This window comes from Anabrus simplex, chromosome 1 (assembly GCF_040414725.1).
Source record: "Anabrus simplex isolate iqAnaSimp1 chromosome 1, ASM4041472v1, whole genome shotgun sequence".
Taxonomy (NCBI): domain Eukaryota; kingdom Metazoa; phylum Arthropoda; class Insecta; order Orthoptera; family Tettigoniidae; genus Anabrus; species Anabrus simplex.
The window spans coordinates 1,096,172,672-1,096,197,282 of NC_090265.1; the positions used below are offsets into that span (position 1 = coordinate 1,096,172,672).

Genomic DNA, 24,611 nt, shown 5'->3' on the forward strand with positions numbered 1-24,611 from the left:
CTCATTTTTCACTTGTGGTCCGAGATCATCTGCACCAAAGATTTGGGCAACAGTGGATAGGTCGTGGTGGCTATATTGCTTGGCCTGCACGTTCACCCGGCTTGACACTGCTAGACTACTAAAAAGAAAAAAGAAAACGGTAGATGATACAAGTGGTAAAGGAAATAGGAACACAGGACAAACACAACAGAAGAAAATGAATCCAATGGGTTAATATAAGTGATGGAAAGGAACAAATAGGTGCAAATCAAGTCATTTACAGAAAGATAGGAACACCAAAAGAAACACACAATAAGATAAAGAGAATGTTGAGTCATATATAGGTAGATAGGAGGAACAAGAAAAGGAACACAAAATAGGAAGAACATGAAGGCAGGTCAGTGTGTGCTGAGGGAGCTATTTGACACCTGTTTGTTCCTTTTCAGTACTAAATACTTGGAATTTCAAGCCAGTATGGGAACAGGGAGTAGAAATAAAACACCAAAGGACAGGGAAAATCTTAACATCTTTATACACAACCATCTTTAAATAGCTTTCTTCTTATCCCACACTTCCCACAAGAAGACTGAAGATCCATCAAGACAGTCCATCAGTGAGTATTGAAGCCCACCCTCCTGGTGAAGCTGAGAAGCAGAAACAAGCTTTTCAGAGGCTGAGAAGAAATTAATTTATAAAAACTGGGATTGATGAGGAGAGAACCAATCTACAGTTTTTGAAGATGTGGAGATTGTCCTTGTTCTTTTGTGTTTTTTTCCATTTCTTCCTCTTCCCACACTGACATGTAGTTCTCTTTATCTTATTATGCACTCCTTTTGATGTTCTTGTTTTTCTATATACAGCTTGATTTGCACTTGTTTGTTCCTTTCCATCACTTTGCTTCAGCTTTAGCACTTTATCTTCTGTTATGGTTCTCTCTGTGTAGTGACACTTGTTGTAGAGAATTTAACCAATTTTATCACAGACCATTCATTTCAGTCACCCTTAAACCAAATATGTATGGTTTTGCTTAAACATTTGGTGGGTTGTCAGTCATGATTTGCTGTTTTACTTTAATATTTTAGTCATAAACATATTAGCCTCTTTTTGTATTTAGATTTTTAAAATTCCCTTCAGCACGGAATTTAAATTTGGTTCTAGTCTGTGGTTACCATGATATTTTGGGCATCGCCTTGAGAAATGCGCTTTATAAGTTGCCAAATGTGTGGTGCTAGACACCACAACATTCATTCCATCCTGACCAAGAGCTTGAAAGCTTCTGACATAGTCATCCACAAAGAAGTTCATGACATCTCCACTACTGTCATCCCTCGTCAAATAACCATCATTGCCTTTAACTAAAAAAGCAAGAAGCAGGTATATAATCAACCCACCCATCAGATTTGAGACTGATGTGACACAGCCTGTAGAAGTTGACGAAGAGGAAAAGAATAGATTTAATCTGTGTATCCCCTACTATCGTAATAAATATCACCTTAATAATCTTGAAAGTTGTGACACTTATGATCGGAGCCAGGGGCATGTTAAAATATTTCTTTGTTGACTCCTGCAGCAGTGTCAGGATCAACAAAGATATCATCTGCACCATTGTCTTTACAGCATTGAAGGGATCGATCAGGGTATTGAACATCATCTATGTGCATTTTCTGTTAATGCACTCACTGTGCTGCTAATCACAAACCTTTCACTTTGATACTTATATTTCACTTCTTGTATTTATAACCACTGTAGGCTATTAATTTATAAACTTGCTGTACTATTTTGGACCCTTGTGGTCACCTGTAATTTCAGGCAGATTAGTAAATAAATTTTTTTTAAATGTCCCACACTTCCCATATGAAGACAGAAGATCTGTCAGGATGGTCCCTCAATGAGCATTGAGGCCTACACTCCTGATGAAGCTGGGAAGTAGAAATGAACCTGTCAGGGGCTGGGAAGGAATTAACTTAGAAGAACTGGGATTGATGAGGAGAGACCTGTTAATGGTAGCATTATTCTGAATTGTTTAGAGCATTGAAAAGATGAGAGTAATATCAATAGGCAAGAGACCTTGAGAGGGTTGCATGTTGGTGTAATAGGACCTTTTCAAATACTAAGACTGTGTTTTTTCCTAAGGTAGCAATATCTTCTCCTACTGTCCTTTTGCTTGACCTTAACCCCCTTATGACAACCATCCATTCTAATCGGTCTTCATCTCTCCTGCTGGTGGATCCTGTTTCTACTTTAACCATCTTTTAAATGCTTCAAGTTTTGCATCGAGAATGAGTTTCAGGACTCTGTGTTTTTCCAGTTGCATCATACAGCTCGGCCTCACTTGTGATCTCTCAGTGTACATATATATCAATATATTTTGTAATCATTTCCATTATTTTCCATTCTGCTAAGGTGTCAGCTCTTCAGTCAGATGAAATCCAGGTTTTACTACCATACTCTGCATTATATTTTTTTTCTTTGCTAGTAGTTTGTCCCAGTAATACATTGGAGGGTTTCAGCCATGCAAGGATAGGAAAGAGCTAGGATGTAGAATTGGGAAGGTAGTGCCTGGATGGGAAACCATAGAAAACTATATTCATGGCTGCATCTCTTGAATGATAGCTCCAATGGACTTTATTATTATTTTAAAAATTCTTATTTTAACTTTCTTAGATTTTTACCTCATTTTTGATCACCTTGTCTAGAGACTACTTAACTGAAATTGAAGAGTTGAAGCTTTCGTGATCTGTTTAAACTATTTTTACATTCTTCATCCAGATAAGACCATTTTATTGTAGAGGACTTTTCTTTTGTTGTAAGACTTCTTCCATTTCAGCTGCATGTTTTCTCATTTTGTAGGTTCATATCTGAGAAATCTTACCTGGTCATATTTTCAAAAATCCCATTTCCGAAAAGTAATATTTACAAATGGTTCTTCTTCCAAATGCTCTGATTTTGAGTGATTTATTTCCCAAATTACAAAGGAACATTTTTATGACCACACTATTTCCAAAATTAAATAATACTTCACTAATTAAACAATATCTTTGCATCCTTTCAAGTGAATTCTAATTTATAGAGTTGATGACCCGGTCAATGACTGGAAAACAGGTTGTAGGTTTTCACAAGAAACACCATGAGATCAGTAAGTTTAATTAATTTTCTTCAGTTTGAATCAGAAACAGGGATGTTTACAATTGGACGTTGGACAATTACTTGAGCTGGGAATGCAGAGACGCCAATTCAACAAAGTTAAGTTTGGTGTTCCTTGATACATGATCTCTCTATCAGTGTTTATGTTACTGTGAAGCAGAGTTCAACCAATCAGAGACAATTTGTTATAAAACAATGCAGAAAGTAATTACAGTACTGCAAAGTGTCATTTTCCGTACTCTTTTGGATACGAGAAGAAGACAGTTTAGTGATAGTGTGAAAAATTTTCTTGTACTTTTCCCATCACTGAAAATACTACAGTTTTTCTTCTCCCAAAATTAACAAAAAAATTTCAAGAAGAGTAAATGTAGAAATAGGAATGGGACAAAAACAGACCTGATGGACAGTGATAAAAAACTGGATGGATAAAACATATGGCTGCTATGATGAGTAAAGATACAGAAGATGATCTGTCCAACTGTTGGACTCTAGACCAAAAAGGTGATTATTGCAACAAAAATGAATGATGGTGGACAATAACTCATTGGCTATAAAATATGTAAGGAAGTCACAGGTTTGGGAATAGAGAGGAACAAGCCTAAACAACAGTTTCACATTTCTGAGGCATAGGCAAATTTCTCATTATGATAGGAATAAAAATGACTTCACTGTGTTCAAAATTCATGATCATAAGAAATGTTCAATTTACAGTGCCACTGCTATAATGATAGAATCTACAAAAAGAACAAAACTGAAGGTAGTTTATTCTAAAGCAATTAAACTTGAGAAGGAAGTCACTTGTAGAATCTTCAGAACAGCATATAAAGTTGTAAAGAAAATCAGTAGTAGTGTATGGAAGACCTTTTGAAGAAAATAACAATTAATAATTTTATTTTAGATCTTAGATTTATGTGTGATGCTCTCCAAGAATTGTCAGAGCTTAGTAGTAAACTACAAGCAAGTGATATTACAATCTACAAAGCCCACAGAAGTATATCAAGAAAGATATGGCTGTTTAAAGACAGGGAACTTGATGGCGGGCCTTTTTATTGCAAAGCTGCACAAGCCGTTGAAAATATGAACTGTAAAGAACTGATCTTGGAGAAGAGGGTAACAACTAGGCAGACAGCTTCACAATCTTGGCTGGGCAGTGCTGAAAGGAATGTTACTTTTTATGAGACTAAAGTGGAGTGTTTGTGTATAAGGCTAAGAATTCCAGTGCAACAAATGTTTAGAGGTTATTGTAAATTCCTAACTGGGATGATATAGCCTGCTGCACTATTGCAGTTAATGAACACTATTAACAGCATTTTTACTGCTGTGTGTGAGCATGGCTTTCCCATATCTATGTTTTTTAACCCTTACTATATGTTATTTCCTGGTTCCTAAAAGGCAGGCTTCTAGCAATAGACACAAAGAGTGTGGAACAAATTTGCAAAAATGGCAGCATCAGTGTGATGAGCCTAGTTTGTAAGCTATTGTGAAAATTGAGGTATTTTTCACATTTGCATTAATTTTCAATTTCCATTTTATATATCGCTATATAATATCCACTTGTTAAACAAGAGTGTCAGAGGCCTACTGTACTTCTATTTTCTTGTGTTATGAAAAAAAAAGAGATGGTAGGGTTCCAGTAAAACTATATTTTAAAAAGATCCTTATAAATACATACCATTCATTTCAGTTTTTGGACATCTAATCGGGACACCAGAGAACAGGATCATCAGGAGAATAATAGAAAAATTATAGAATAGTAAGTGTAACATTAAGTGGATTACAGAAATCAAGGAAGATGTGGATGAACTACAAATTATACTGGAAGACCTAAGAAACAAAACCGACAAAATCAGGAAACTCACAGACAAGCAAACCAGACTGGAAATCAGAATCAAGAAACAGACAATAGGATGGGTGATTTCCGATTAAGAAAGAAAGATAAGATTCGAGAGAATGAAGAAGTACTGGGCTGACAGGAAACTGAAAAATTCTTTGTATAAAGTTGGCTAGAGTGGTCCAATGAAGGCCATAAATTGTAAATAAATAAAATACCTACCATATACCCATATATATATCTCCAGAAGTTGTATATGGCATAATTCTATGTGACTTATAGAAGACTGGGCTGCTACTAAGCTTTTTCTTTCTTGTTTGTACATTAAAACTTTTTTTCTTTCTTTTGGTACCATACAAACTCATCACTTCAAACCTAGTCTGTTAGGCAATGACAAAGATCATATAAATTGACACATGTCTTTAAACTCTCATGTTAAAACAATTTCTGTTCATATGGTATCATGTTTTAGATTACTGGAAATTCATTATTGGTACAAAGATGTAAATGAGACAGTGAAAGCTTTGTAATGGACAAATGACAAATGAATAGTAGATCAGACATCTTGAATCTCATACTAAAAAACAGCGAATGTTTCAATATGGCTCGTGTAGTCAAGCCAAAAAGTAGAAAAATGTTATGTTACAATACTATCTTGTACATACCACTCATCTTGGTACACAACCAATGAAGGAAATATAGGTACACTCGATTGCAGGTTCTCTAATGCTTACTAGGTAGGTTTTACGTGCAGAAATACACTTTACTTATTATGACGAGGTAATGTAACAGAGGATTGGCTGAATCACTTATAAAACACTTTGTTCTGTTCAGTTTTTTGAGTACAGTATATTTAAACTTCTCTTGTGCTAGTCTCTTTCTTTCTTTTCTCTTTTATTTAAGTATCTTTTGATATATTTTACTAGCATTCATTTGCTGAAAATGTCTGTGTATATGTCTTGAATTTTTGTAAAATTTGGCTATTGCTGTAAAATACTAAATAGTTTTGCAAAATGTATTGTAGCAAATGAGATCACATAAGAAATAAAGTTGCAGCACAGAATTGAATATGCAGCAGTAGTAGTAGCATCATTATTGAAGTAGCGTAGTTTGTCATATTTATGTATGTTGTATACTTGGATGAAACTTAGAATATTTAGTATTCCCATTTAACATCTAGTGTGTCCAGTAAAATTTACCATTGTGTGTTCTAGTAATGCTGAAATATGTTTATAAATTGTCATTGTGAGAAAGAACACTGTATTATGAGTGTCTTTGTACAATGCTTATCCCATACAGTACTCCATTTACGCTATAACTAATAGTAGTTCCCTCATTTTTATAAGTATAAAATATTTAATTCAGCTCTCATGTTAACAAAGTTTACCACCACCTTCTGTTCATATGGTATCATGCTTTATATACTACTGAAATTTCATATACTGGATTAAGTATTTTTTATTTGATCTGGTAATGAATATATATCGTATGTATGGAAGAATATATTTCTTAGGATGACAAACACAACATAGTATATCAGTGTCTCAAACTCAAATTTCAGTAAAATTTTGCTTGAGCAATATCAGGGACTGAAAATACATGTCCTAAAAATCGACTAAATATTTATGCAAATACGGTTTTAAAAGTTGAAAGTATAGTCTACTAATAAAGGTGAAGAAGTACAATTTCGATGATGATGATGATGATTGTTGTTTAAAGGGGCCTAACATGGAAGGTCATCGGCCCCAGTACAATTTCTATAACGCTAAGTGAACACTTTCCTTAGAAATTGAAGCAGGAAATAGTCCTATTGTCTAAATGAGCAATGAATTGCAGTTTATAATCCATACTTGACTGAAGTTTTCAATGTAGAAACTTGCATAAAAGTTATTGATACATATATAAAAGATATTAATTGTACAACAGAAAAGAAAATATTTTAGTGTGATTCTTTCTAGAATCACGTTGATATCTGTTGATATCTAAGAAATGTTGAAATGTTAATAAAAGAGTTTGTACAAAAAATAACTAACATGTAAATCTTAACTTGTTACTTAGGAATTAAATTAATAAAATAAATACGCTTTTATAAATATTGCCAAAATATGCAGTTTGTTGCAAGACAAAGTTATTTTGTAAACTCTGATCATTGGAATGAGTAACATAGAGGCATATATTTATAACTAGGGCTCGGATTTCTATGACCTAAAAACTCTTGAAATATGCATTAATTTATGCCTTAAAAAGTAACAAAATATGATCTAAAATCCTAAAAATATAACCCAAACATAAAACAGTACACAAAAAATATTACTCATAACAGTTACAGGTTAAATAATGCATATCTTTCTTAGCCTTCTTTTTCATTAGAGTTACACTGGATGACAACATGCAATTTAGCTTGTCAAAGTTAAAGGATCTTCAGTTGTCAGCAAGTAGAGCATTGTACGTAGAGAGACTTCTTTCTACATCGTACAACGTAATGGAGGCATAGTTGAAAAAAGGGAAATCATTAGTGGAAAGTTCCGGTTCATATTCATTGAATTTTGTTTCTTTTCCACAAAGAATGTCAACACCTTACACAATGTTGTATATCCAGGATTTCGTTCAAACACGTAATAATATATCCGTGACCTTGTCAGCTACTTCACGCCGTGCTTTTAGTAACTCACTCTGAGTTTCTTTCACAAGGCTTAGTGCATCACAATTGCATGCCCACAATTTAAGGTGAGTGTTAGATTTTGATATCGCAGAGAAATTTTATATTATGTAGGCTTAGTTTCTTGACAGGGTGAATGAAAACAACTCTTGTACATTTTTGATTGCAGATGAATCACTCCTGTCATTGAAGATCTTCTCAGTCTCACTGTAGTTTGTGCAATGGTAGTTTACAGCATGAAGCCAAGTCCCCTAGCTTGTTATAAAGGGCTTAGGGGGTAAGGGTAGTGAGGATGCTTCTTCCTTAAACTTCTGAACTCAAAGCAGGGCATCAACAAACATCTTCTTGGCATTAGCAATGAGTTTATCCACCTCAGGGTAGTTTCCTCGGATGTCTTCAGCCATTCTGAAAACCTTTTGCTGTTCTTACCATGTACAGAACAGCATCTGTTATGAAGATGAGCACATTCTCTCCTTACACTTTACCCGGCCACTCAAATTCATTCCAGTGTCGAAAACAACAGCGATGGAGGAGTTGTTCACCTTATCCAACACCTCACACGTCAACAGAAATGTTTCTCCAGGCTGGTCGTGTTTAAGGGTGCCTACAATAACATTTACCACAGTTCCTTAGAAAACTGAGATGATGCACTGCCTTATGTAGATGAGCTGCTGAGTGGTTTCACAAACAGCAATCACTGCCTGTTTTCCACTGCTAATTCTCTGTTTACACATTTTTTGGTTTAGCAGTATTGCAATGTTGTTGCACTATAAAATGTTTCTCAGTTCTTATTTTCACCTTCCACAGTTTACAAAATAAAATACGTCCATCAGTACTAAAATACTTTCCACTGAAATCTTGTAATGAAACTTTGCAATCTTGCACTATCACAGTACTTTACTTCAGGCATCTTGAAACTACACTGAACTACTCATTAGCAGATACAAAAGGATACTGTGAAGGGTCATAGATAGTTTGTGGTTGAAATTCCTTTCTGCAACTCCACAGAACAAGGAAACTGAACATTATCTGTCAAGAAGGAGAATGGGTTCCCTTTGGGAATCAACATCTATATCATCGAGCAGGGGTGGGGCGAGAAGTAGCTATTTGATATAGATGTTGATTCCCATAGGGAACCTGAAATATTTGTCCCGAATGAGTAAATTTATAATACCAATATAAATAGTCCGTTATTGGACATTATAAATTTTCCAGCTAACTTATTCCTGGTTGCCAGCGTTTCGCCCCAGTGTGCTAAGTCGGGCTCATCAGTTGGTAAATAGCACACCCACCAAGACGCATGGCTAATGCATACCGTGGAGGCCACTGTGTAGGCTATTTGGAGCCATCGTGTATATTACCAATATAAAATTGGTATTATAAATTTACTCATTCAGGACAAATATTTCAGGTTCTCTATGGGAATCAACATCTATATCATCTTTTTCTTTTTTTGCTAGTTGCTTTACGTCGCACCGACACAGATAGGTCTTATGGCAACGATGGGACAGGGAAGGGCTAGGAGTGGGAAGGAAGCGGCCGTGGCCTTAATTAAGGTACAGCCCCAGCATTTGCCTGGTGTGAAAATGGGAAACCACGGAAAACCATTTTCAGGGCTGCCAACAGTGGGGTTCTATATCATCTGATGGCCAAGCAGGCATCAATGTTTGGTAATGAGACAAAGTCTCTCATAGTGCATTGGCACTGCCTGTGGCTCCAAATAGCCTATGCAGTGGCCTCCACGGTATCCACTTGTCATGCATCTTGGTGGATGTGCTATTTACCAACTGAAGAGCCCGACTTAGCACACTGGGGCAAAACGCTGGCAACCAGGAATGAGTTAGCTGGAAAATTTATAATGTCCAATAACGGACCATTTATATTGGTATTATAAGTAGCTATTTGTTTCTTCCTCGCACACAATGAATGAATCATACTTTTTACATCTCACACGGGCTCATGCTGTTCCAGTTATATTTATAGAACTTTTCACTCGTGATCTTTGACAGCACATTCCTGGTAAATCCTGCTACCTCCAAGTGAAGGTTGCCAAACAAACTTCTCTTCAGATAGCTGCACAAGCATTATGAAATGTTGTTTAGGACAATATATGGTGAAATGTTAAATGTAATATAAATACGACTAAAAGTATGCTCTTATTTGATAAATTTGGCCAAAATATGACCTAATGCTGAAGTATGGCTAAATATGCATTTATGTCACCAATAAAAACTGTTTTTTCTTGCTCATAAATGTTGGAAACATGCTTAAATGAACTTAATCGTGGAAAATGAAGTCAGGATAAAAATACGATATGTCATAAAAATCCAAGCTCTAGTTATAAACATAGGAGAAAAGTATGGATTTGCATATACTTCTAAGCTCTGGAGTTGAGAGGTTATTTAAAATTAGAACTCTTAATTTTAACACCTGTGCCTTCAGGGAAGAGGTTTATATTACCAAAATTTTTCCTATACTAGTATGAATGTTGAATTCTTAGAACAACCCCTGAGTCATGTCATGTGTGATTACATTGCCTTGTATTGATTGTTTTAATGTTTCAGCTCGCAGCATATCGGAGGAGTTCAGTAGTGGAGAGACACGCTACCGTGACAACGATGATTACCCACACGCAAGAGACAAGAGCAAGGAAAAAGAGGATCGGGATGAAGGTATGTCAACACACTACTAGAGAAAGAAATAAATGTAATTGTGAACTGAGGACAGATATACTACAAAACATTTGGAAGCTGAATACATATTCTGAAAACCATGGCACATTTTTTAAACATACATATACCGGTATCTATCAGGTATTATTTATAAATGCACAAGCAAATTCTGTAGATGGTGTGGGATTATACATCCTTTTCTTCTTACTTCTCATTTAGTACTCCATTGACTTGTCCATGCAGAGCATAAATGTAAATGTCATTGTGGAGCTACAAACTTCCAGAATTTGTGATGTAATGGTGATTCATGGTCCTCATGGTTAACTTCTGCTTAAATGAAGGTCCTCTTTGTTCTGGTATCATAATTATTTGTGTAAACATCACCTTTGTCTGTATTTAGCAATATATATTTGCTGTGGTGCTTCTGGTTTCACTGTAATTACATCCATTGAAAGGGATAGAATCATCACCACCACCACCACCACCACCACCACCACCACCACCACCATCATCATCATCATCATCATCATCATTATCATCATCATCATCATCATCATCATAATCTTCTTCTTCTTCTTCTTCTTCTTCTTCTTCTTCTTCTTCTTCTTCTTCTTAAAAGCTCTACCTTTAAACTTCCAAATCCTAAGTTCTTTCTGTCGCATAGTCCAAACCCAGCATAGGAAATAAGTTACAATATTTAAACTGACACAAGGAACTCAAATCCTCAAATAATTGAAATGTCAATACGTTGATATACATTTTAAGATAGATTTGAGTGTTGAATCCTTTAAGTTCATGTAACCCAAAAGTCTGCTGAATGTGTCTTGCACTGTCAGCAGCTCTTTCTTTTACGTGGTTTCCCATTTTCATACCAGGCAAGTAGGAGGCCTGTACCTTAATTAAGACCACGGCCATTTTCTTTCCACTCCTTGGCCCTTTCTATGCCATCATCGCCATAAGACCTGTCTGTGTCGGTGTGACGTAAAACAAATTTTAAATAAAATGTTCTTGTGTTATTACTGCACATGTTTCATAAGTATTGATGGGAAAAGTGTAAAATGAAAGTAATTAGGCTCAATTACAGGTACCTGAAAAAAACTTTACTCAATTAAAATAATACTAAGTACTTTTTCAACAAGTAATGAGTAAAATTACATTATACTTACTTCACAGAACATAAGTCTTTAGGGAATATCTGAGGTTTTTCACAGGGGAATGGAATTATACCAAAGTTGGCAAGAAAAAACACATTACTTCATCTTGTGTTTTGTTTTAGCATACAGACTTAAAGTGGCTATCATCACTAAGTGAAACTAAACAAACTTTAAAAATTTTTGCTTCCAAGCAAAGTTTGCATGCCACATTCATGTTTTCATTACTTTCACCATAACTAATTCAAAATATTTGTTCAAATAGGAGAATGGAAATTCATTAACCCCTTCACCACCACAGGTTTATTCCGGCTTCATTCTCGACCATGTAACCTCTGTGGGTGGGGGCAGCAGAATAACATCCATGGTATCGCCTGCCTGTCATAAGAGGTGACTAAAACTGGGACCCTGAACTTGGGAGAGGGGGTTGGCAACCACAGTTCCGCTAGCTGAGTCTGACATTGCCTCCACTTCCTTGAGGCTCTCGGTTTCATCTTTCCTATCCAACCTCCCTTGGTCAACTCTTGTTCTTTCCTGACCCCGACAGTATTGGGTTCTTGAGGCCTAGTCAGTCTCATTTTACTCCCTTCATGGCCCTTTCCTTTCTTTTGCCGGTCCTCTTCCATTTTCTTTCTAGTTAGTGATAATAGAGGATGGTTGCCCAGTTGTACTTCCTCTTAAAACAATGATCACCACCACCACTGTCTTGACGACTTAGTACATGATTATTTAAGTATCAACCAGCAACCACAACAACCTGCTTCGTGTCTTTGAATTATAAACTTGGCGCTACACCTTGCGAGTGTTGAAACTCCAGAGTTGTTGAACACTCGATGCGACGATCACTAGAATGTAACGATTACAATTTTATTTTTAGGAGTAAATTACGAGTAAAAATTACATTTTGTGAAAAGTAACGATTATGAGTAAAAATTACTGAGAAGGTAATCGTTTCAAGTAATTCAATTACTTTTACTCAATTGCTTCCCAACTCTGTTTATAAGTGTGTTGTCATTAATTTGTGAAATAATTCTTGGAAGGAACTGTTAGAAAATTATAAGTTACAGCACAGGCTTAGCCAATCCAGTGTTTGTTATATATATAGCTTGAGACAAATAAATAAATAAATAAATAAATAAATAAATAAATAAATAAATAAATAAATATATATATATATAGTTTAACCACCTAATCAATACACAATATTATAATCTAAAAATATTATTTATGGAACAAAAATGGAGCCTTCATCAGCACACAAACACTTAAATATTAAAAGCACATTAGCATATAGATGTATGAAACAATTTTAACTTACATATATTTGGAAAAAAAAAAAATTGTTTTGAATTGTCTCAAGTACCAATACTGCAACTAGTATCACTATATCCGCCATTAAGGTTGATATCAGCTTCACTTTCACTGGTCTCCTGCCTTTCACTTTTCCTACTCTTTCTACATCGTCCATATTTGCTTCACTGAAGTTAATTTTCAGCTTATTTTGGACGAGGTCCACCACTTTATATATGAGTTTCACTTTATCTTCATTTTGCTCTTCCTGTAATCCGTTGACATGTATATACATTTCTTCGCCTTTTCCTGATTAACAAGCCCGAGCTCATTCTTCAGGGACGCCACTTCCTTCTCCAGATTTTTCACCTGCTCTTTTAGCACTCCCGTTGCTCTCTCATTCTCCTCTGTTCCTTTTTTCCGTAACTCCCCACTGCTCCTTGATCCATATCTTCATATCTTCAAAACCCTTGGCTTGTTCCTTTCTCAATTCCTTTACCAGTGCATCTCCAGTATATGTTTTTACGGCATCTCCTATCAGCCCTCTGATTCTATCCCAGTCTTCCCAGCTCATGTCAGGGCCTGGATTCATCTCCACTCCCCCTATAATTAATAGCATACTTATCACCATCGCTGCCAATATAGCTTCGCCAGTCTTCCTCAGTTCTCCCTTGTCCGCCTCATTTCCCTTTGTCTTCTTCTGCCTGCTCTGCCAGCCGCCGATCGCCACACAATATTGCTCAATACCAATCATGTTATGCTGCACTCGCCTTACCACACGTCTACACTGTCCGGTTGCTCAAGTAGTACTGGGTACTGCAACTAGTATCTGACGTCTCCCACATCATAGGCAATACGTTGTGGACAATCAGGGGACTACTTTGAGCGACTATAGATGTTGCATTATTTAGCACAAGGATTTCACAGATGGCAGTTTCCTCACTTTATATCCTACACATGGTAAACCCACTCAGCATTATTCTTACATTCCGCAACATCTTATGCTCCTTGCTCCCATGGTATATCCTGCATTCGTGCAAACAAATTAGTTGCCCTGACTTATGCCCCAACCCTTGTATACAGGAAAAGAAGTTGCTATACATGCGAGTTATATGCATCCTACAATGCTCAGCAGAGCTGTCACCACCAGCTAGTCAAGGTGAAGAAGAACCATTCTTAGAGTTCCTGCCATCCATTCCGATTTTTTCAGGGCAGTCTCTATTTTTAACGAAATGTCCTGATCTCTTCAAACCTTCTGTGAGGATGGTCGTATGTTCCAGATTTTCATTTTATGTTTTTTTGTATTACCTGTTCTGATATGATGTTTCCTTGCAGAACAGTACGCTGACCTCTCTTAAGTAGTTTTAATTATTGTATTAATTTGTGAAATGTTGTTGGAAGTGCCCTTAAAGTATCAGGAAATTCCTGCACTTAAGGCTAGCTTAGGGAGCATGAGCAGTTAGACACAGGGTGTGTGCAGTACATCATTGAAGTAGGTATGGAGATTCTTTTAAAAAAATGCATAAATCTTGTTAAGTTCTGGTTTATTTCAACATTGTTCATATTACCTTTTAAATAGACTTAATAGCTTCCTGCGATGCATACTCCTAGAATATGTTCCTCATGCCTTTGTAAACTATGGAACCACATATCCTCCAATTGACATCACCAAGGAACCACACATCCGGATGCCATCACCATAGAACCATGTATCCAGTTGCCATCATGGAACCACATGATGAGGGTCCCTGCCCAGATGTTTTTGAAGACTGATGACTGTCACTTGTATCTCAAAGTTAGGGTTTACAAGTGCGGATTTTATGTAGAAGTTATGCAGAAAACACAAGTCTCAAAATAAACACGAATTATGATGAGTTAAATTATTTACGCTTGGTGAAGTCCGAAGTTAATTTATTACTAAGAGCGCAGAGGAAGGAAATACAAAATCGTAAACATTGAAAATTAATGTGTCTTTTTATGTGAGATACGAAAATAATTAAGTTTCAATATTAACTTGAAATAAATCATAGTCATTAAAAGCATAAGTTCTCGAGCACTGCCTCAAAGCACGAAGAACTCACTATTACTGAAGGATATTCACAAAGTTACAAGTTCTCAAGTGCTACCTCAAAATTTCAGTAGAAAAGGACTTTTATTAGGAGGTTTCGTTGGAAGCAGGAGGATTTTTCTTCTCTGTCATTTGCTCCAGTTTTCCAATCAGATTTTATGTGTTCGCTGAGTCAAATGCTTTCTTGAAGTTAACAAACATTGTGTAGTACTTTCCTCCTGGGTGTCTCAGGGTATCTTCTATTTGATCCAGTAAATATTTCACTGCTTATAGTGTACTCCGTCCCTTCATGAAACCAGACTGGCATTCCAGGATGTTTCCTTGAACGGTTGCTAGTAGTCGTTTGTTGAGTATCGTCATGAAGACTTTCAAAGAGGTGTTTTCCAGCACCACTCCTTTGAATGAGTCCAGGGATGTCTTGTCACCTTTATAAATGATCTTGAACGTCACTGTTGCCCAACTTTCTGGGATTTTTCCTGTCTGCAAACAGTTGCTCATCAGATCTGTCTATAGTTCTTCCATGTTACCAAGAGAGTCTTTGAGATGTTTCATATACTATATATATTATATGGGCCTGCTGCTTTATTATTATTCCTTGCATTGATTGCCTGTCTGAGTGAGTTCCATAGTAGTTATTAATTCAAAATTATGTATGGGCTCTATCTCTTCCATGTCATGTGCTTGGTCTTTGTTCTGTTTAGTCAGTATCCTCGAGAAGTGCATTTCCCAATCCTTACTATGTATTTCTCTTGCTGTATATATGATTCTCTTTCTCGTTCAAGTAATTAATTTCATGATCCTTATCGATGTGTAGCTTAATTTAACAAACTGACAGTAATTATTGTTCCACCTTATCGATATAATATTTTGTGTGCCTTATCACGCTCCATGGCTAAATGGTTAGCGTGATGGCCTTTGGTCACAGGGGCCCGGGTTCAGGAATTTTAACCATCCTTGATTAATTTCCCTGACACGGGGGCTGGGTGTATGTGTTGTCTTCATCATCATTTTCATCCTCATCACGACATGCAGGTCATCTACAGGCTTCAAATCAAAAGACCTGCACCTGGCAAGCCGAACCCATCCTGGGATCTCCTGGCACAAAAAGCCATACGCCATTTGTGTGTGTGCGTGCGTGCGTGTGTGTGCGCGCGTGTGCGTGCGTGTGTGTGTGTTTTTTTAAGCAAGTTCACAGATTAGTAGTAGTACATGTTTTTTAAAATTTTTTATTATAAACATCATCAGCTACAGATATCTTGTTTAGGTAAAAACATTAAATGTGCAAAGACATAGTCTTCTTAAGATGATCTTAGAAACATACTTGACTACTTGAAAAAATATGAGCGGGCTTCAGTGCAAGCACTCTAATTAAAATTACTAGTTATAAAATATGCAACTCAGTAAATGAAGTCTATAATTGTATTCATATGTAGGTACAAGAAGAAAATGAAGGAACTTCATTGAAGAAACTATACCTTATGTTAAATTCCCATTGAAACTGAAGGTATGGTTTCCTGGAGAGTGTCACATATACAAAATATAGTACAAAGTTATCAGTAGGGCTCGGATGTTTAAGACCTAATAATAGCCCAAGTAAGCAAGCAAATTTACAATATAATATTTTAATTTAGTGAAAATAGGGCCCAGAAAGGAGGTGAGAAGAGAAGTTAGCTCTTCTATACACAAGTTCTTTGCAAGGTAAGAGAATAAAATACTACATCATCATCATGTCGTAAAGCACTAGCACTAAAATTTGGTTCCAGAGGCAAAATTAAACTAAATCCTCTTTAATAAATTTCACTTCCAAGAATAAGTACGAAAGTGACCACAACCACCTATTTGCATAGGTGTTGATTCCATTAAAACACAAGTAGTAATCACTGAAGAAACATTTACGACTAGTTAGTTTGGTTCACCATATCAGTGAAAAAAATAATAATGCACTTAGCCATCCTGTCAAATCAAGTCTGTTTACAAGTTCATATTTTATAAGTTCTTCTATCATTCTTCTCTCATCCTCTTACCTCATGGAGAACAATGATAAACTCAGGGAGAATCTGCTCCCAGATAAAAGTGGCACCACCTGCAGCTCGAACGACTGATGCCGAATACAATCTGATTTATGCCAGGAAAGTAGTCCAGTAAAAGAAATGAGGGGTGGTAGAAATATATTACAACAAATTAATTTCATTTTGTTCCATATTGGCTTACAGTTTTATGATAGATATTTTCAAAAAAAAACTTAAACAAGTTTGTCTATTTAATACAATTGTCAAACTACTATTCAGTTACAATAAATAGTTTATTTAATGTTGGGACATGTTTCAATCTTGATGGGATCATCCTCAGCTAACAGTAAAATATCATGTAGAATACAAGTTAAAGTAAACTAGATGCAAAGACATTTAAAAATACAGCCCTGAAGATGGTTTTATGTGGTTTCCCATCAGGTAAATGCTTGGGCTGTACCTTAATTAAGGCCACGTTTGCTTCCTTCCCACTCCTAGCCCTTTCCTATCCCATCGTCACCATAATACATATATGTGTCGGTGTGATGTAAAGCAGATGGTCATCTTGATTATCTTTCTGCTCATTATGAGCTGATCACTATGTATACCTCCTCTCCTTTACGGTCTTCTTCTTCTTCTTCCTCCTCCTATTCTTCTTCTTCTTCTTCTTCTTCTTCTTCTTCTTCTTCTCAGCTTGTGGCCATTTACTTCTCAATGTGGGCCTTTTCCAATTTTCTCCATGCAGCTCAGTCAGTTGCTAAATGGAGCCAGTTCTTCCCTCCAGTCTTTCGGATGTTGTCAGCCTAATGTAATTGCAGTCTTCTGACACTGCACCATGTTCTAGATTGCTATTTCAATATCCTGTTGATCCGTTGGCTTCTGTCCTGTCTCACAATATGACCTGCCCAAGTCCACTTGTGTGGCTATGCACCGGATCACATCAATCTTCCTGGTTCTTCATATTTCCTTATTAGGTATTCTGTCTCGGAGTGAGATCCCAAGTGTGCTTCTTTCCAGGGTCTGCTGCATAACTCATAGTCTTTTAGCGTTAAGTCAAGTCAACGTAACTTTATCGAGACCATTGGTACTGAGTGGGAAGATACATGCATTGAATATCTTCCTCTTGGGATTGATTGGGATGCCTCTGACTTTGAGGATGAAACAAAACTTTCTAAAAGTATCCAACTCAGACTCACTGTCCTGGTTATTTCTGCTCCTTGATCTTTCTTCTCGAGTTTGCTTCTGTGTGTTAGGCACACAGTACTCACTGACTTGTTCGGTAATTTCATTGAGACCATCTGGGCTCACCACGTCGATCTGTTGAAGATTCATTTTCAAGCAGGCCTTCTGTGATGCTTTACTCAGCTGCTCTAGCAGCTTGTGTACTTTTGTGGGTCACTTGTAATCAGAGTGATGTCATCTGCAAAATGTAGATGATTGAGGAAGTTTTCGTGTATGCTAATCCCTTTTTGCTGTTCAAATACATCTAAATGAGTGAAGACCTTTGGTGCGACAGTGTCTCCCTGATAGATGACTCTGTTGATTTTTATCTTCTCCATCATTCCATCATTGTCCACATTTATATTGAGACTAGCTCCATGTTCCTTAAGAGTTTTATGTATTGACAGTCAGTTCCAGCATTTTGTAATACATGCATCACAGCCCAGCTTTCAACGGAGTCAAAAGCTTTGCGATAGTCAATAAAGGCAAGGTGCAGTGGGATCTACCAAGATCTTCTCAATGAGAGTGTGAACAACTTGAAGGTCGTCAATAGTACTGTATCCTTTTCGGAATCTGGCTTGCTGGAAACTGACACTGCCCTCTCTAGGGTTTCACCTCTATGCTTTAGCATTTCACTCATTATTCTGAAATCATCAGGTGCTTTACATTTCTTCATTTGCTGGAGTGCAGCATAATGTTCTGGTCCGTCACTTTCTAGCAGCACTTCTGAGTTAACTTTCATATTTATTTTTACTTCATCCCCTACCATGTCTCTGGGTTCAGGAACTGATGAATGAAAAAGTTTTTTGTAGAATGCCTGCATTTCTCGTATAATTTTGTGCCTGTTAGTGGTGACTTCTCCTTTCCCATTTCTTATCTTTGTTATAATCTTATCCTCATTGATGCTGTTCCTCTCAGAATTATCATGTTCTTGGTGTTCTCAGTGATTTGAATGACCAGTTCTTTTATCTTTCCAGATTTCTGTCATAACTTTGTTGAGCTCCCAGTAAGTGGCAGAGTCCCTGTCATGTCAATGCTCTTCTTCAGTGAGTGGGGTTGTACTGTGGCTTATCTTGCAGGGCTTCTTTTGCTGTGACTGTATACGTATGCATTGCTTTAGTTGTCACCTCGGTGCTAGGAGTGATCTTGGAACATGATAAGAAATACAATTTATGTGATAACTAAAACACATGTATACAAGACAAAGACAATGTTGCAGGAATAATTATAACATTAAAATATATAAAACAAAATTTATGGTTGTGATCTGTTTAATCTTATTTTGGCTGAAGATGGCCACTAAGTGGCTGAAACTAGTCTCAAGACTGATGTAATGTTAGTTTATTTCTTATAACTGCACTTCAATGCGGAACAAAAATGAAATTTATGGCTTATAACTTGGAACTGAGTCATCGAGTTTCAACCCAGATACATCCTCGGTCACTTCCCTCCGAATGATTTCCTGGTATTGATGAATTTCCTGATTTAACTCTTCTATGGTTAGGTACCGTACTTATCTTGTGTATGAGCTTCCTTCTTTCCAGCTTACCCCCTGTGGGTGGAGGACGCAGACGAAGAATTCACCCATGGTATTCCCTGCCTGTCGTAAGAGGCAACTAAAAGCGGTGACCAAGGGATGATTGTCTTGCAATCATGAAACTACTTGTGGTTAGTACCACCACGCGGAGAAATCATGGGTCGCTTTTACTTGCGCGTAGTACCACTATGTTAGGTACCAAATAGTTTTGTGATTAGTAGCACACAGGAGCACCGTGCGGTCGACTTTTGCAGTACCTGTGATTAGTACCACCATATGAGCAGGACCATGGGATGATAGCTACCATGGTTCTGCCTTGCCTATGATTAGTACCCACTATATGAGGAACACCACGGGATAGTGCAGGTCTCTGTGGTTAGTACTCTTATGTGATGAACACCATAGGTTTGCGTTGCCTTTAAATGGTGTCGCTTAAGTGCGGCCGGTATCCAGTATTCAGGAGATAGTAGGTTCGAACCCCACTGTCGGCAGCCCTGAAAATGGTTTTCCGTGGTTTCCCATTTTCACACCAGGCAAATGCTGGGGCTGTACCTTAATTAAGGCCACGGCCACTTCCTTCCCTTTCCTAGCCCTTTCCCGTCCCATCATCGGTGCGACGTAAAGCAACTAGCAAAAAAAATTAAAAAATAAAAAAAATGGTGCCGCAATGTGAGTAAAACCATAGGTCTGTATTATATGTCGAATTTCATAACCTGTGAGTAGTACCATAATGTGTGGAATACCGCGAGTCTCTGCTACATTTGATTAGTACCGCAACATGACAAATACCATGGTTCTACTTTCCTAGAGATAAGTACCGTTATGAGGGGCCGATAACTTGGATTTTGGACCCACTTTAGACTGCAAGCATCATCGATTCAGTGTTATGCTATAGCAGCAGTCCCTTTGTCAGTAATCATATTGTTTTACGTCAGTTTCTGTGAATGTAAGGCATTGCAGGTCGCATCCATTGATTGTTTTAAATTCATCTTCATCCATTCATTTTTCGTCCTCACGTTTTGAATTCTGGTCAGTGGAGAATTTTGGACTTTTAATTTGTCATTCCATTTCATCTCATTTCATACTATTAGGGGCCGATGACCTCGATGTTAGGCCCCTTTAAACAACAAGCATCATCATCATTCCAGCTTTGTGTTGATAGTGGTCCTAGCTCATACTAGTCTGTGGTCGCTGCCTGTATCAAACTGGTTTAGGGTAGACACGTCTGTTCACATATCTTTCCTTGTAGTGAATATATAGTCGATCTTGTGTTTATACTACCACCAGGGCTTCTCCATGTCCACTTTCCCTAGGGTTTCTTTTTGAGGTTTTCACTCCGGAGGTAGTTGAACATCATTTGGCCCTCTCATTTCTCTCACCTAGACCAAATTTTTCAATTCTTCCAGGGTGAGCATCTTTATCACAGCCTATCTTGGCATTAAAAGTCCCCCGTCAGCATTTTGAACTTGGTTTAGAATGGATAGTTGCTCTAAGATGTTCATAAATCTGTTTTGCCTCCTCTGGTTTGGAGTTACTTGTAGCTGTGTAGGCTATATCTACTGTTCAGTTTGACCATGGCTTAAATGACCTAGTCTGTGATAGCCTGAGTCCTTGTTACTCTGTTCCTGAGATTTCTACGGATCATGATAGCAACGCCTCCCAGGTGTGAGTTTTGTTCTGAGTTCTTCTGGAACAGCAGGTGTCCATGTTTCAAAACATAATCACTTCCATTGTTAGTGTAGTCTTACACAGACCAAGAATATCCCACCTTATGGCTTGGAGCTCTAGCTCAAAGACTTCAAGGTGTTCTTCTAGTCTCATCTTTCTGTTGTTATATTTTTCTGTCAGGAATGTTGTTGATAGATTTTGCATTATCCTTTGACTTTTGTTTTCATTGACTGAGATTGAATTTTTGCCTCTCCTAGAATCCATAAGGCAGACTAATAAATCAATGCTTGATTCTGAGCTTTCAGCTCTACTTTCCTGGGGTAATAATGTATTAGAAATTGATACTTTTACAGTTAATTTTGACAGATTTGGCAATTAAAATTTGTTGTTTGCTGAACGGGTTGGTAAATGATTTCTCATCCATCTCAAACATGAGGTTCAGACCCTTCCTGTTGATAGCTCTTCCACCTGTCAATTGTTTTCTTCCTTGAAACTTCTTCAGCCTACAAGGTGAGAAGCATCTTCTGTAGATTTCAAAAGCATTTCCTTTGCTGTGGATCTACAATCCCTCTTGAATCAAGTCTTCTGCTCAAAGTCATTGGTTCCCAAGGATATCAGGTTAATTCCTGCCACCTGACACTCAAAATTGAGTCTCTGGCTGTATGGTCTACACTGTTACCTTAGCAGGATCTCTCCTGGCTAGACATGTTATATCACATCCTCACAACATCTCCTACATAACCTCATAATCATATCAAGAGATCTGTAACCTTTATTTACAACCTCTTAAATATGATTACAGTACCTCAATGAAGATCTTTCCTAATATTAACACTTAGAGGTGATCCGCACAAGGTACTTTTACTCCATCAATACAGTAATTAAAACTGACAGGACTTTTCCTCACTACTACTAGACATCAGGTCTAATGTGACCATTGAAAAACTTGACAAACCTTTAGTTGCATTTTGTGAATAGGAAAAATATGTTAACCTATACATTACATTTGTTTCTGTCTTATGTAGTTGTTGGCAATTGCATCTAGCCTCTGGCTGGTGACCTAATTGCTCCAACTACCTACCAGAAATTTCTGGTTGAAACCAGTATCTTTGGCTACAACACACCACTTTGAAACCAAGGGACACCTACGTTATTAAAAAAAACCTCCTTGTTCGTAAGAGCTCCACTTCTTTTCTCACGTATTGGCTCCAGATGTCATGCTAATCCACATTTTCTTTACAGAGCCCATAGGGAGCTCTAGTTTAAGAGAATCTCTCTGTGCTTAGTACATTTTTTGTTTCTTGTTAGTAAACCATCATAAAGTCTCCTGTCTCCATCTGTTATGGTATATGATACTGTTTTTGCATCTTGGGCAGAGAATCATAAAAAAATTCCCCTATGCTGCCCAGACATTCACCAAGAAAGCTGAATGTGAGTATGTGCAGTGTAAACGCTGGGCCAAAACAGAATATAAATAACATAATAAAAGAATAGTCATATTATAGAGAGATCAAGCCAATCTGACAAAATAATACTCAAGCCTTTATTTACCATAAATTTTGAAGGGAATATTACATGAAGTATAGAACACACAATAGCAAATACAAGAAGGGACACAGTGGAACATAACATTTCATTTTTTTTCTGGCGCAACAATATTATGGCATTCGAGATCTAGGCTGTCAACACCCCTTCTTAATGATTCCTTTTTGCTATGAGTGATCAATTTAAGGACTTAGGACATTGTACTCTGTAACAGCTGTAGCAGTAATTCCATCTAGTTGAAATGAGTGGCAGTAGAAGGAACAGAGCATAATTCAACTATCAACTGTCAATTTTATTCTTGATTATTTTTGTCTAGGTTAACACAATGCAGGCTAATATATTATTGTTCTTTCTGGTAGATGATATAGAGCATCTGAGGTCAGAGGAGTCTTTCATTTGCTGTGAGCTTGTATCCAGGAGATTGAACCCCACTGCCCTGAAGATGGTTTTCCATGGTTTCCCATTTTCACACCAGGCAAATGCTGGGGATGTACCTTAATTAAGGCCACGGCCGCTTCCTTCCCATTCCTAGGCCTTTCCTTGTCATAGGTCCGATATCCTAATTGTGGTAAAACCTTCATTAATCATATTTAATATAATAGATAAAATAATAGGAGTTACAATGATCTATAAATTGTGTTAATATAATAATGTTTTGTGTCCCCAGACATATAACATCCATATACTTATCTGCTTATATATTAGCATGCTCAGATTACGGTGAATAAGGTACCATTGGACAGGATTTTTAAAGACTTGTTGCATAGCAATGGACGTATTAACACACAAATACTTCCAATATGGCACCAAGAAACATCCCCAATAGTTCATTGGTGTGAAACATGTATATATTCTTTGTAGATTGTTTAAAAAAAGAGCAATTGTTTTTAGCGAATAAAAAAGATAACGCAAGTGCGAGGATAGTAAAAAGGATGATTGAAAAGAACAGTATATGTATCGTAGTGACAATAAAGTTGTTATACAAAGAAGTAAACGTGTTCTGGTGTGATATTTTTCCTTCATAAGAAACTTTTTTTAAAAAATTGCATATTGAGAACGATAAATTGACGACTGCGACAGGACTTTCAAAACTCAGCGATGAAGATTGACTAAATGACCGCGGTGATTTTACGGAAGGCGCTGGTATCCCCAGGTTTACCAACAGCTGGAAGCAAGGTGGAGTTACAAGAGAGGCTGTGCCAGGATTTGATAGAAAACGAGGGGGACCTAGGCAGTTTCGACTTCAAAGTCACCTCAGAGAAGAAAACCAACAACCGGGTAAGCATTATGCTTACACAACTAACTACTTTGATCGAGGCCCAGTCTAAAAACATCAAGACCCAATCTGAAAAACTTGAAGGGAAAATCGAGACCCAGTCTCAAGAAATAAAGGCCCGAATCAATTCCTGGGTCAAAGATCTGAAAGACGATATTTCAAAATTTAATGACAAAATCAGTAGCGTAGAATTAGATGTAGATATGGAAAACAAAGTTGAGGAGAAAATTGGAGAAATGAAGCAGGAATCTAACAGTTTTAAAACCAAAGTAATCCAGAAATTTACGAAGTTTGAATTCGAGGTTAATAGAAAAATTTTAACCCTGGAGAAAAACATTTCTGTAGGCAGAGGTCAACCTAGCAGAGGTATGGACCTCCCCCTTGGGATACCGGACGATCCCAGAGTCATCAAAGACAGCCTACCAGAATTTCATGGGAGACTCGAGGAGTGTCCTAAAGCATTTCTAAAGACATCGGAGTATCTACTGGGTAGCACAAATATACCTACGTAAATATACTTGCAAATTATCAGACAGCAGCTAAAAGCATCAGCAGAGGCTT

The 24,611-nt window shown here is 37.2% G+C and overlaps 1 protein-coding gene across 6 annotated transcripts in view; it reads left to right on the forward strand.

Annotated features, from left to right (window-relative positions):
- The window catches only part of LOC136858040 (diacylglycerol kinase theta), a 559,022-nt gene that overhangs the window by 354,468 nt on the left and 179,943 nt on the right, over positions 1-24,611 (forward strand). For all 6 annotated transcript variants that reach the window (XM_067137265.2, XM_067137270.2, XM_067137266.2 and 3 more), the window contains one exon: positions 10,178-10,285. In XM_067137265.2, the coding sequence (XP_066993366.2) occupies positions 10,178-10,285 (108 nt within the window). The remainder of the gene's footprint in view (positions 1-10,177; positions 10,286-24,611) is intronic.